At 41.2% G+C, this 14,821-nt stretch overlaps 1 protein-coding gene across 2 annotated transcripts in view; it reads left to right on the top strand.

The window, feature by feature from the left end:
* CHSY1 (chondroitin sulfate synthase 1) overlaps positions 1–14,520 on the top strand; it is a 75,389-nt gene extending 60,869 nt beyond the window's left edge. For both annotated transcript variants that reach the window (XM_019945915.3, XM_019945917.3), the window contains exon 3: positions 11,510–14,520. In XM_019945915.3, coding sequence (XP_019801474.1) covers positions 11,510–13,102 — 1,593 coding nt within the window. In that variant the 3' untranslated portion in view covers positions 13,103–14,520. The remainder of the gene's footprint in view (positions 1–11,509) is intronic.
* The last annotated feature ends 301 nt before the right edge of the window (positions 14,521–14,821 follow it).

Here is a 14,821-nt window from a genome sequence, read left to right on the forward strand (position 1 = left end):
ATGAGATCCTTGCCGGGTAGAGTAATCTTGGTTGTATGTTCTTCCCTTTCATCACTTTAAGTATATCGTGCCACTCCCTTCTGGCTTGTAGAGTTTCTGCTGAGAAATCAGCTGTTAACGTTATGGGAGTTCCCTTTTATGTTATTTGTCGTTTTTCCCTTGCTGCTTTCAATAATTTTTCTTTGTCTTTAATTTTTGCCAATTTGATTACCATGTGTCTTGGCGTGTTTCTCCTTGGGTTTATCCTGTATGGGACTCGCTGCACTTCCTGGACTTGGGTAGCTGTTTCCTTTGCCATGTTAGGGAAATTTTCAACTATAAACTCTTCAAGTATTTTCTCTGGTCCTTTCTCTCTTCTCCTTCTGGCACCCCTATAATGCGAATGTTGTTGCATTTAATGTTGTCCCAGAGGTCTCTTAGACTGTCTTCATTTCTTTTCATTCTTTTTTCTTTAGTCTGTTCTGCAGCACAGCAGTGAATTCCACCATTCTGTCTTCCAGGTCGCTTATCCGTTCTTCTGCCTCAGTTATTCTGCTATTGATTCCTTCTAGTGTAGTTTCATTTCATTTATTATATTGTTCATCTCTGTTTGTTTGTTCTTTAATTCTTCTAGGTCTTTGTTAAACATTTCTTGCATCTTATGGATCTTTGCCTCCATTCTTTTTCCGAGGTCCTGGATCATCTTCACTATCATTATTCTGAATTCTTTTTCTGGAAGGTTGCCTATCTCCACTTCATTTAGTTGTTTTTCTGGGGTTTTATCTTGTTCCTTCATCTGGTACATAGTCCTCTGCCTTTTCATTTAATCTATCTGTGAATGTTGTTATCATTCCACAGGCTGCAGGATTGTAGTTCTTCTTGCTTCTGCTGTCTGCCCTCTGGTGGATTTGGCTATCTAAGAAGCTTGATGGGAAGGACTGGTGGTGTGTAGAGCTCTGGTTACTGACTTAAAAGTTAGGAGGCTCTACACAAAATAGCCAGATTTCTAGCTTCTCTCTAAAAATCGGACCTCACTGGGCTGTATTCTGTATGTCCTGCTCTCCTGACTCCCCAACCTGGTGCACTTCTCTCATGTTGCCCCTGTGTGTCTTTAGTTTTACTTTTGTTTTGGTTTGTTTTTTGGTGATCCCCTAGATCACAGCTTAGTTAACTCAGTTTATCATATAGACTTTTGGTCAAATGAGAGAGCTGGTGTGTCACATGTTGACTGGAGTTAGTGAACAGCCTTGTGAGTGATGTGTCAGCGGAGGCCAGTGGGGACTAGACCCAAGTGCCAGCTGTGAGTCGAGTTTTAGAGAGAGCCCTTCGTTTATGTCCCGTGTCAGTCTGCCCAGTGCCATGCTCTGTCTCGTATACGTGTGCGCGCACGTGTGTGTATGTGTATGTGTACGCGCACATTTATCCTTTCTTTGTATGTGGCCTTGTGAAGTTTTCCTTGCCTGGTACAGTGCCTTTAATGTGAATGTTTAGTTAAGTATTTGGTGCTGCATTTGCGTAAGAATTTGGTCATTTAAAGATAGTTCTGCATACATTCATTCTGCATAATCCTGCCAAGTTTGCTGCTTTATGGGAAAAAAAAGGTGATGCTTGAAAAGCTTTAAGTGACTCCCACTAGGTCAGACCTGAGTAAAGACCTGAGCTGGAAGTTTAGATACAGTGTTCTGACTGCAGATAAGGGCTCTCTCCCCTGTCCACTGTCCCTGCTGACTATTCAGACCATGGAATGTTCACTTGCAAACTCTATTGATTTCAGGTCTTGATCACTTATATTGTCTTATGTATCAGTAGAAGTCTTAAATTACTACCAACAGTTTTTGTTTACTTTGCCAAGGTTAATTCTCAACTATTTTGAAATGTGTCAGGCTTCTTTAAAAGGTATTTGGATTTCAGAATTTGACAGTAACCATTCAAGACACACCCACACACATACACACATAGTTCTCGTTTTTTACCATTAGAGACCCAGCCTAATTCCCATGAAAAACTTACTTTCTTGAATAGAGTCTTTAAAATACTAAGCACCTGGGCTTCCTTGGTGGCACAGTGGTTGAGAGTCCGCCTGCCGATGCAGGGGACACGGGTTCGTGCCCCGGTCTGGGAAGATCCCACATGCCGCGGAGCGGCTGGGCCCGTGAGCCATGGCCGCTGAGCCTGCGCGTCTGGAGCCTGTGCTCCACAACGGGAGAGGCTACAACAGTGAGAAGCCCGCGTACTGCAAAAAAAAAAAAAAAAAAAAAAATACTAAGCACCTAATACTTGAACTTAATTGGTTGAAAATTGGCAAAGCCTACAGAAAACTAATTAGAGGAGACCTAATAGGGACATGTAGGGTAACCATATGTCTTGAGAGCTGGGGACAGGCCCAGTTTATACCAGTGATCTTGGCCTAATTATTAACGGATTTCCTCTTTCATCTCAGAAGATCCTGCTTCAGACAATAAATTATCTGGAAACCCTACCTGCAGGTGTATGACATTGTTAATTTAAATATTTAAAACTTGTGAATATGGTTATTTTGAAACTACCACCAGTTATGGTCTCCTGACATTTAGACAACCCATATTTTCTTTGAATCAGTTCTCAGAACAAAAGGGTAAGAAAACAAATTCTCTGCAGTGAATTAAAACACTGTATAAATCAGAATTAGAAATAGCTGTCCATCTGGAGCAGTGATAGTCTGTTGATATGGCTGAAGTATGTACTTTATGATGACATTAATGTAAACAGTTAATGGGAAGAGCCTTAACTTAATGAGAATGTTGGCCTTCATTGCAGAGGAGAAGGACATTTGCTAATGAAGACCCTAGAGGTATTTGTTAACTGAAGATTAGGCATGGGTAGTTAATGGTTATTCCCAGCTGGCTAGAAGTTCCTGGGAATCGCGTGACCTTGATATTTATTAGCCCCTTTCAGATTTACTGTAGACTGACTCAGAGTCCTGAAACACCTCACAGTAAGGGAGATGGCTTTGCTGGAATCCAAGATTATGGGGGTACTTTTTTTTTTTTTTTTGCGGTACGCGGGCCTCTCCCGTCACGGAGCACAGGCTCCGGACGCGCAGGCTCAGCAGCCATGGCTCACGGGCCCAGCCGCTCCGTGGCATGTGGGATCTTCCCGGACCAGGGCACGAACCCATATCCCCTGCATCGGCAGGCGGACTCTCAACCACTGCACCACCAGGGAAGCCCTATGAGGGTACTTTTTAGAACAAAGATTAAGGGCTGTTTTATGGACACTGGAAATTAACTTTAAACCATCAGTGGTATTCCATGCATCTTAAAAAGGCTTCTTTAGTGTGTTTTAAATAAGGTATTCCTTGTGATTATTAAATAACCTATGTGCATTGATTTGTCTTCTGCAGTACTTTTTAACTTTCCATTTTATAATATTCTTCCAAAGACTGTGCCAAGTAATAGATTATTGAAGTACTTTTTAATAACAAAGTCCTTGTTCTAAATTTGGTACTATTCAAAATACATGTTCTTTATTACCAAAAAATTACATATTTGTTACCCCTAGAGTTACTAAAATGAACTGTTATGAATCTCATATTCTTAACTATTTTCATTTGTAACAGAATTGGAGGTTTGTTTTTATGGGATGGAAACAGTTCATTGGGATGTGTTTTTAACCGTTTAATACAGTTTGATTCGGTGAACCTAGAATCCTGTAACATTCTGATGTTACACCTTCAACCATATCAGGATGGATGGGTTGAAGAACATCAGGACATGACTTTAGAATTATATGAGACGGGTTCTAAAATTAGCACATAAGATCTTAGAATTCTTCACCTTGAAGGAACCTCTATACCGTCATTTTATAAATGAGAAAACTTGAAACCCAACAAATTCAAATGACTTGTCCAAGTCTTACAACTTATTGGTAGTATAAAAGCAGTAAATGTCTCTATGTAGCCTTATTTCTTAACCTTTATTCTTTAAATTGTTATATTCTAAACTTTCTTCCAGATAAATAATAGTTTCATTTCTGTTACTAGAAAATTGCTAACCACTTCCCTTAGTCATATGATTATTCCTCTTAGAGACTGCTTAATGGGGAATATTGTAGTAAGCAGTGGAATTAGCTATAACATGAGGGAAAGAGGGACAATGGATAGAAGGTATAGATGTTCAGCTTAACGATCCAACTATTTCTCATTCAAGTGCCTAAGAACGAAGTGGTTCAATTTCATCCACCCACAGCATGCCTTCTTAAATGCAACCAGGCACCTTCAAAGAAAAACAAAAGGTAGGAAAAACCCAAATAACAGCAGAGAAACTAGTCAAGGTGAAAACAAAGATAACTTGAGAACTTTGCCAGGGATTCCAAAATCAAATGCAAATGCCAGAAATACTACAAAGGCAAAAATGAGACCCGAGAGTACTAAGATGGCTTCATGTGAACTGTGGATAGTGTGACCTGGGATAAAAGTGCTAAGGGGGTAGATGACAGTAGGTGGGGCGCTGTGCACTCAGCCGGGGGCTGGCCCTGGAGGTCTGGTCAGGTGGGGTTGGGAGAGGGCAGAGTCTAAGCACTGGGTTGCTTCTCCAGTACTTCCCTCCAGCCGCCCGGCTCCTTTTCAGGATCACAGATGATTTCTGGATCGTTCTTCCTTAACTTAGCCTTAATATCTCATTGAAATTTTTACTTTGAATTATACTTTATATTCCTGTTCTTAATTTTGAAGTTGATTTGTGACATGTATTTCTCTTCTCCAAAGAAGTTTCCCTGAAATCTGAATTTTTCCTCTTCCTCGCCTGTTGCACCACATTGAGGGTGAAACGAAAATGGTTCCTTACCTCTACACCAAAGTCATTTGTAATAAGACTTTGTATAGAAGTTGAGGGAGATTGCTAAATGTGCTAAAGGACCAAAAGGTGCCACTGGAAGCCGATTCGGGCAGGGTCTGAGTATTACCATTAATATCCTTATGTGGAAGTGCATGTCCTCACCTGTTACATTCTATCTAATCATCTGTGAAGTACTTATACCCTTATTTGTCCTTTTAGAAAGGGAGCTATTTCACTGGCATTTATTTAGATTTTCTAAAGATCATTGCAGGTATGTACTCCATCTAGTCTGCCAAGTGAGTGGCTTCTTTGTCTAAAACATTTATTTTATAGCAATATTAGTAGACTAAATCTTTTGGGGTGACATGGGGGGGCACCAGCTAATATGGGCATAGAGTTGACCTTATTTTTAATAAAATAAGTGCTGCCTCCCCCAAACACACACACATGCTGCACACACACGCACACACACTTTTGTCTTGCAACAGATTTCTTCTTCATAAAAAGAGAAAAAGAATGTAACACAACATTCCTTTCAGCCAGACTTCAGCCAGAAGGTTCCTACAACAACTTTACTGTAGCTTAAAATTTTCAGTCTACAGTGGTTCCAGGGGATTTTAAGCCTTTCAGAAGCCTGCCAGTCAATATTTTTCTCTTCTCTGTATTTATGCCTTTAGCACACACACTCTGTATTTCAGATAAAGCTTACCTAGACTTCAGTCACTATGAAAGTAATGACCACAGACAGCTTCTAAAATGTTTTGAGAAATGTTTTCCTGAAAATGTTTGGGGACATGTTGTCCTATCGAGTCTGTAAGAAATAATCAGTCATGCACTGAAGACCTGCTTTCATAGAGGACTCCCGATGGACCTCGCTCCCCTTGTGCAGGGTTTTGATAGCTAAGAATAAAATGTACACTTATATACTGGTGTTCTGGGGAGTAAAAAACAAATGACAGCTATATCCTTTGGTGGAAGGGTGTGTATTCTTTTTCAAAATGTGCTGCTGATTTTTACATTTTAACATGTATCCTGGTCACAGGAACACAAGTATATTGTATTGTGTCTATCCACATCAGCTGTGTTCTTCTGCACTGAGATCTTCCAGTTTCTTGATACTTCGTATGCATTAAGACTGCTGTTAATCATTAATTCATCAGCTCTCTGTTGAGTATCTTGCAGCATGTCAGGCACTCATCTGGATTCTGGAGATGCAAGCAGTGAACATCTGTGCCTTTTACCATGTGCACTGGTTCCCTGCTGCAAAGCTCTTTGTCGTAGTCTGTTCCAGCTGCTAGAACAAAAATACTGTAGACTGAGTGGCTTAAACACTCAGGAGGCTGGAAGTCCAAGATCAAAGTGTCAGCATGGTTGGGTTCGGGTAGGGCTCTGCCTGGTTTACAGATGGTTGCTTTCCTGCTGTGTCCTCATAGTGGGGAGACAGTGCTCTGGTGCTTCATCCCCTTATAAGGGCCCCGATCTCATCATGGGGGCCCCACACTCACGGCCTTATCTAAACTCAGTCACCTCCCAAAGGCCCCACCTCCTAATAGTGCCACATTGGGGATTAGAGTTTCAACACATGAATTTGGGGAGACACAAACATGCAGTCCATAGTACTGTTCTTGTAGGATTTCCTTGCACTGTCATTCTGGGTCTCTCTTTTCTTCCTTCTGTGTTGTACTCCTTGTTTCTGGGATCCTATGTCATCTTTCCAGATTTAACCCCTCATTCTAGATGGGCACATCCTCTAATAGCTTCCTGGGAAAGAATGAATGCAAGGTAGAATTTGAGTCCTTCAATATCTGAAGCTGTTTGTTCTCCCCTTTTACTTGATGGATAGCTTGGTTGGGAAGAGAATTCTATGTGGAGAATAATTTTCACTCCTCCCACTTTTGAAGGTATTGTTCTTTAGTTTTGTCTGTGTTTAGTGCCACTCCAGTTTCTGAATTATTTGTATATGGCCTTTTTTCTCCTCTATGCAAGTTTTTAATAGTTTTATCTGTAGTGTTCCCAATTTGTACTCTTTGTTCTGGGCACTTAGGGTTCAATCCAGGCACCTGAGTAATTTTGGACCCATGTTTTGTGTTTTCTTCCCCATGTGCTTTCTCTTTCTAGAGTGAATACTTTTCTCTCCTGTTTTTTTTTGTTTTGTTTTTCTATTTTCTGGAATATTCTTCAACTTTATCTTCAATCTCTACTCTTTTTGTTTTGCTATTTTATGTTTAATTTCAAGAGCTTTTTTGTTTTCTGATTATCTTTTTTATAGTATTCCATTTTTGTTGTGCAGATACAGTAGCTTCTCTTTGAATACCTTATAATTTTTGGTTTTTTTGTTGTTGAGTTTTTCTTCTAGTCACTGCATTGTTTCTATTTCCACCAAGCTTTTTGTTTCCTTGTTTTGTCTGCATCTTTCCCATTGGAACCCTCGTTCAACTGCCTGATGGTCCTTGGCTGTCAGTTGTCATTTGAGGCTGAAGCATTGAAAAACTAACTAGAAGCTCTATAGGCAAGATTTTTTTAAACTAGTATCCTTGCTGTAGTGATCAACTTTTGGGTGATGTTTTTTGTTGGAGGACTGTAGATATCTATGGGGCTATTTAGTTGATACAGAAAAGATGCTTCCAGCCTCCTACTTGGAATGAGAAGTGGGGGACCAGTGTTCTGAGAGCCATTTGGGAGAAGAGGACTGGGGGGTCCTACTGTTTAGACTTTCATTTCCCCTCTACTGTCAGCCTTGAACGCATCCCTCTCTAGGTGTTCAGATTTCATTTGCGGACAGATTGAACTTCAGGCTTATGTGCTTATCAATGAAGTAAACCCAGAGGAGTAAGGGCAAATAACCTATAGACAGTGACATTCAGGAATAACTACTGTAAATGATGAATGTGTTAGGGCTTCCTTGGTGGCACAGTGGTTAAGAATCTGCCTGCCAATGCAGGGGACATGGGTTCTAGCCCTGGTCCGGGAAGATCCCACATGCTGCAGAGCAAGTGAGCCTGCATGCCACAACTACTGAGCCTGTGCTCTGGAGCCTGTGAGCCACAACTACTGAGCCTGCATGCTGCAACTGCTGAAGCCCGTGCGCCTAGAGCCTGTGCTTTGCAACGGGAGAAGCCACCGCAATGGGAAGCCCGCGCACCGCAGCAAGGAGCGGCCCCCGCTCGCCGCAGCTAGAGAGGCCCCACACGCAGCAGTGAAGACTCAACACAGCCCCAAATTAATTAATTATTTTTTTAAAAAGATGAATGTGTCAAGAAACCGCCAGTATTTACTACTCACCAGTCCTAGTTTAGTTGCAACAATTGATATGCAACCCTGCATGAATTCTGGCAACAGACCCATCATCTAAATGCCGGAATAACTGGGAGCGTGTTTTTGAAGTTGCTGGGCATCTCCCACCACCCGCCATGGTGGTATGTGGGGAGGAACTGTGGGGCTCTCACTGCTCCATATATCCAGTTCCTCCAATCTCCCTGTGTTCAGCCCCAGCCTCCACCCGCCTTGCAACACTGGTATCTTTCCGCAGGGTTCTCAGGATTAAATAAATTGGCTTACTCTTCAGAGCAGTCTGTTGGGTTTCATCTTCCTTCACTCTCCATTTTCTTAGAATTTTGGGACATCTCTTCTCTACTGTGTCTGTGTCTCCTACCCCATTCTCTTGGTCCTTATGGGTTTATTCCTTTTGCATTCTTTATTCTCTTTTAAGAGTATTTGGGAAGAGAGAATCATGTGGGTTCTACCACTCATATTCTTAAGAAGATTGGTTTTGCTACCATGCAGAATTGAGGAAGGAACAGTTCTGCAAGAAGACCCATTGGGAGACTGAGACATCACCCAGCAGGGCAGGAGCAGAGCAGGGTCTGAAATACCCGGGGAGATGGGATTGGCAGCACGGGGAGAGGAAGGAGCACCACCTGCTTCAGAGTATTCTTAGTTTTGGAAAGCAGCTTATAAGGCCAGACTGATGGCTCAGTGTGCCTGCATTCTTGGAAACATAAAGGGACCTTTCAATAAAAGACGTGGTTCTTCATGCTCATTGTTAAAAATTTTGAAATTATAAGCAGATAAAATGGAAGTAATATGTAATTATAACAAATATTTAAAATCTCTGCCAAAATTGTTAGGAAGCCTTCCACCATATAGCTTACGGTAGTGACTGTAGTAGTCCCCGACCATGGAGCATTGGGTTGTTGCTGAGTTTTTGCTGTGGTGGGCATGTTGCCAACCTTTGAGTGCCTCTCCTCACACAGTGGTGTCCTCAGGTGGAGTCATGGAGTCAGGTGGCTTGCCCAGCTATTTGATGCATGTTGTAAAGGCTAACTTTGTTAAAACTGGAAAAATGGCCTCAAGTTGTTGGGGCATACAGGGGTGAGGGTCAGAGGAAGGAAACGACAGCATTTGTTTTAGCACCTGCAAAGAATTTTCCTCAGTGTTTCTTCATGGTTTTGAATCCTCAGATGACACTCACTTGTCACCTTGCAGCCATGCAGTTTGTACCCAGGAATCAGCCCAGCTAGAAAATGAACAGTGAAAACACTTTCGACAGGATTTTCATTAAACCTCTTTTGTTGTGACCCATCTGAGGAGTGAAATTAAAAGAAAGATAAATTCTTATGGTCCTTATGATTTGATTACCTTGTCATTTTTCTTGGTCATCATTCTGTGGCCTGTCTATCCAGGGTTGGAGGAGTTCGGACATCAGTTTCTTCAAGCCCTCTTTCAGCAAATCCCAAACTGCTTTATTTTGGTCCATGTATTAAGTCAAGAATTTGAGTAGCTAAGTGCTGCTTGTGCTGAGAGAAACAGTGAGTGGACACTTGCACGCTTGTGGGGGTGCCCGCTGCACACTTGAGAAAGGTGGTGCTCTCTCTCAGAGGTGAGAGACACTCTGCTTCCTTTCCTTTCCTTTTCTTTTTTTTCTTTCTTTTTTTTTTTTACTTGACTGTCTTATCTAAGTAATGTAACGTTTGGAAATCATTTCAGCGGGTAATTCCGTGTATGCACATACCTCGTTTGTTGATTGTAGATGATGTTGGAAAGCAAAGTCAGAAATGGTAAGGGCACTTGCGAGGAGGTGTTGCAGTTCCAGGCTAGTTGCTCCGCTGAGGACAAGACACAGGTGGTCAGCGTTCAGCAGACTCATGGCTCCAGGGAATTGAGTGAGTGAGTGGGTGCGTGTGCAGCCCCTGCTCAGCACCGGCAGCGTTACTTGTATGCTCTTTTTTTTTCTTTTAAGCCATTCTTCAGAAGCCTTTCCCTTCTTTTTGCTCTTATTGGCTTCATTTATTGGTAGCTTGTAGTAATTGTATAGAAAAAGAAAATGGGGTGTAAAAATGCTAATCTGTATTTTTCTATTATTATAACTTTAGTGGCTCAAGGAAAAAAAATCAAAAATACGACTGTCCAAAGGCCTACTTGATCCAAATCCATGCACTCTTATCAAGAGTTAGTATTTAATAATATGATCAAGAAAAACAAAGTTGAGCCACAAATAAAATAGGACTAGTTTATCAGATACCGACCACAAATGTTTTTGTTTTTTGAGATTTTTTTTGACATGGACCATTTTTAAAGTCTTTATTGAATTTGTTACAATATTGCTTCTGTTTTATGTTTTGGGTTTTTGGCAGCTAGGCATGTGGGATCCCAGCTCCCCTACCAGGGATCGAACCTGCACCCCCTGCATTGGAAGGCAAAGTCCCAACCACTGGACTGCCAGGGAAGTCCCACAAGTGTTATTTTTACTAAAATTTTTTGGAAATTTTTGTTCTTTACTCTAGAAGGCTTTGTAGAGCTCACCATCCTGTTGCTTGAATGTACTGGAGAATTAAGTATATTCTCTATCTAGCTTGAGGGAACAGACCCAGTTTTGGCTGATGGATCTCAAACTTTTGTTTCTCCCAGTCAGTGTCCTAGAACAGAGGGAGAGTGGGGTGGGATAATGAGTCCCCTTGCCTTTCCTGTCCTTCAACTCCACACTCTGAGCCCCCATGTGCTGGCTCTGCTGGTGCTCGAGACGTGGCGCTTAGCAAGCAGGCCCTTTCCTGCCTGCACAGGAACACAGAGATGTTTAAAGGATTCTCCAAGTGTGCTCCCAGTAACCTCGCAGACCCTTGGTTTTACCTACAGCATGCCCTTCCCAGTTGCAGGCCTCTTCCTGCATGTGGCTGGATGGCTTTCCTTCTGCTCAGCTCCCTGGAAGCAGCATTAATCCTGCGCTCGGGTCATCCTCCTGGAGTTCTCCTTTTCACTCCACCGATGCAGTTTATTCCTGTTCAGATGGCAGCTCCTTTTGGGTGCCAGTCTTCAGGGAGGGGACCTTGGCTCCTAGGTCCCCTTCACGGGCTTGGTGGGGACCAGCAGTGGCATTCTCTTCCAGGTATGTTGAGTTGGTGTGCTGTGAGCTCAGGATTACACTTTTACTTCATGGGAAAACCTTTTCATAATTCTGTTTGCCTACAGAATTGTATTGGCTAACTCTGGTTATTGATGAAGTCTTGTTTCTTTAAGTGGTTTATAATTCTTCTGCTCTCATTGGACTGCTGTAGATCGGGCTTTACCTGGGATCTTAGATATGCTCTGACTCATTTAGAAAGATTTCTAATATTTAGATTTTTTTTTTTTAGAGTATGCAGGTCTATAAGGAAATATAAGAATAGAGGGACACTCAGTCATGTAATACTAATAGCAATCTTTTTTTTGTTTCTTAACAGATGCAGCAGCTTTTTTATGAGAATTATGAACAGAACAAGAAGGGGTACATTAGAGATCTCCATAACAGTAAAATTCACCGAGCCATCACACTGCACCCTAACAAAAACCCACCCTACCAGTACAGGCTCCACAGCTACATGCTCAGCCGCAAGATTGCTGAGCTTCGACACCGCACCATCCAGCTGCACCGAGAGATTGTCCTGATGAGCAAATATAGCAACACCGAGATTCATAAAGAAGACCTCCAGCTGGGAATTCCTCCTTCCTTCATGAGGTTTCAGCCCCGCCAGCGAGAGGAGATTCTGGAGTGGGAGTTTCTGACTGGGAAATATTTGTATTCGGCTGCTGACAGCCAACCCCCTCGAAGAGGGATGGACTCCGCGCAGAGGGAGGCCTTGGATGACATTGTCATGCAGGTCATGGAGATGATCAATGCCAACGCCAAGACCAGAGGGCGCGTTATTGATTTTAAGGAGATACAGTACGGCTATCGCCGAGTGAATCCCATGTACGGGGCCGAGTACATTCTGGACCTGCTGCTTCTGTACAAAAAACACAAAGGAAAGAAAATGACGGTGCCTGTGCGGAGGCATGCGTATTTACAGCAGACCTTCAGCAAGATCCAGTTTGTGGAACACGAGGAGCTGGATGCAAAGGAACTGGCCAACAAAATCAATCAAGAATCCGGATCCTTGTCCTTTCTCTCGAATTCCCTGAAGAAGCTTGTTCCCTTTCAGCTCCCTGGGTCCAAGGATGAGCACAAAGAACCCAAAGAGAAAAAGATCAATATATTGATTCCTTTGTCTGGACGTTTTGACATGTTTGTGAGATTCATGGGGAACTTTGAGAAGACATGTCTCATTCCGAATCAGAATGTCAGGCTCGTTGTTCTACTCTTTAATTCTGACTCCAACCCCGACAAGGCCAAGCAAGTTGAACTCATGAGAGATTACCGCATTAAGTACCCGAAAGCCGACATGCAGATTTTGCCTGTGTCTGGAGAATTTTCAAGAGCTCTGGCCCTAGAAGTGGGATCTTCCCAATTTAATAATGAATCTTTGCTCTTCTTCTGTGACGTTGACCTTGTATTTACTACAGAATTTCTTCAGCGATGTCGAGCAAATACAGTTCTGGGCCAACAAATATATTTTCCAATCATCTTTAGCCAGTACGATCCTAAGATTGTTTATAGTGGGAAGGTTCCCAGTGACAACCATTTTGCCTTTACTCAAAAAACTGGCTTCTGGAGAAACTATGGGTTTGGCATTACTTGTATTTATAAGGGAGATCTCGTCCAAGTAGGTGGCTTTGATGTTTCTATCCAAGGCTGGGGGCTCGAGGATGTCGACCTTTTCAACAAGGTTGTCCAGGCAGGTTTGAAGACATTTAGGAGCCAAGAAGTAGGAGTAGTCCACGTCCACCATCCTGTCTTTTGTGATCCCAACCTTGATCCCAAACAGTACAAAATGTGCTTGGGGTCCAAAGCATCAACATATGGGTCCACACAGCAGTTGGCTGAAATGTGGCTAGAAAAAAATGACCCAAATTACAGTAAAAGCAGCAATAATAATGGCTCAGTGAGGACAGCCTAATGTCCAGCTTTGCTGGAAAAGACATTTTTAATTACCTAATTTATTTTTCAAAATTTTTTTGTATGATCAGTTTTTGAAGTCCATACAAGGATATATTTTACACATGATTTTCTTACAGAGGACTCCTTGAAGATTGAGTTTTTTGAACAAAAATGTGATCATGTTTGCCTTTTGAACACATTTTCTTGCTGAACATTATGTAGCAGACCTGCTTAATTATGACTTGAAATGTACCTGATGAACAAAACTTTTTTTTTAATATTTCTTTTTCAGACCTCTTTGCTATAGTCCTATGGCAGAAAACATGAACGTTCCTGCAAAGTATTATTGTAACAAAACACTGTAACTCTGGTAAACGTTTTGTTGTAACTGTTAACTTTGCACAGATTCTACCTTTTGTCTTTTTTTACAGCAATTTTTTTAAGCCATTTTATGTTGCAGTTGTCAAATAAAGAAATGTGATAGTAGCTGTATCATCATCTTCAAGAAAGCTTTCCAAAGGTGATTGTTTCCCCCAATCTTGTCTCATTTTTGAAGGTTTTTCAAAGCAAAGGGAGAAGGGAAAGCACAGTAAAAGATAGATGGCTGTTCTTGTTGTAATTAGTGTGGCCTAATGGACCTGGCATTACATTTCAAGAAGGGTCTGGCATTTTCTCTTCTCCAGACCCTTCTTTTTAAAGGGTAAAATATTAATATTTAGAATGGCAAATAAGAATTATTGTCATAAATCTAATGTATGCAAGCTAAAACAAAGACAATAAAAAAGACCCAACCCTAATGAAAGCATTGGGGGGAAATGTATCAGATTTTGATCACTTCATCCTGTCCGTGTTATGTTGATGGAGATGGGTGTCTCATTCTTTAATTACTGTTTTGTTTTATCCTTTATATCTGAAATACCTTTAATTTATTTAATATCCATCATTTAGAACTCTGCCATTTCCCAAGTACCTGTTAGTTATTAGTATTTATGTGTATTAGGAATGTTTAGTATATTTTATTTGCAGTAAACTGATCTCCAAAGATTTCCTTTTGAAAACTCTTCTCCCCCTCCTTAATTTTTACATTCCTTACTGTTTTACTAAATATTAAGTGTTCTTTGATAATCTTGGTGCTCACGTGTTTTGGGGACAAAAGTGAAATGAATCTGTCATTAAACCAGAAAGTTTGTTTTAAATTCACAGAACAAATGTGCCTTAAATTTTTTTTTCATTTAGATTTCAAACAGTAATAGATTTGCCATTTTAATATACATCATTGGAGATCTGCTTATTTGTAAATAGCCTATTGCTCATTTGGAAAAATAAACCAGTGGACAATATTTTTCTATTGTACTTTTCAGAACCATTTTGTCTCATTACTCTTGTTTTAGCTGAAGAATTGTATTACATTTGGAGAGTAAAAAACTTAAACACTGATTCATAAGGTTTTTCAAGTTATTTGAGGGGAATATTTGTATGCACTGCAGTTCAGGAATGAAATGAAACTTTCAAGTGCCTCTTCCTTTATTTTTTCCTTAGAATGTACTTGTCACCTTTTGTTTGTTCCTCTTAAAGAACTTGCTGAATCTTGTGTTTTATAGAACAAAGTTCTTCAAACCAGGTCCAAGCCCCATCTGGCTTCTTGGTACAAATGTACCTTCCAGGCCTCCTTAGTGCACCTGCCAGGACAGTTAAAATCTGCATTTTAACAAGTGCCCACGTGATCCTGTGTGCACGA

This window comes from Tursiops truncatus, chromosome 2 (genome assembly GCF_011762595.2).
Source record: "Tursiops truncatus isolate mTurTru1 chromosome 2, mTurTru1.mat.Y, whole genome shotgun sequence".
NCBI classification, from domain to species: Eukaryota; Metazoa; Chordata; class Mammalia; order Artiodactyla; family Delphinidae; genus Tursiops; species Tursiops truncatus.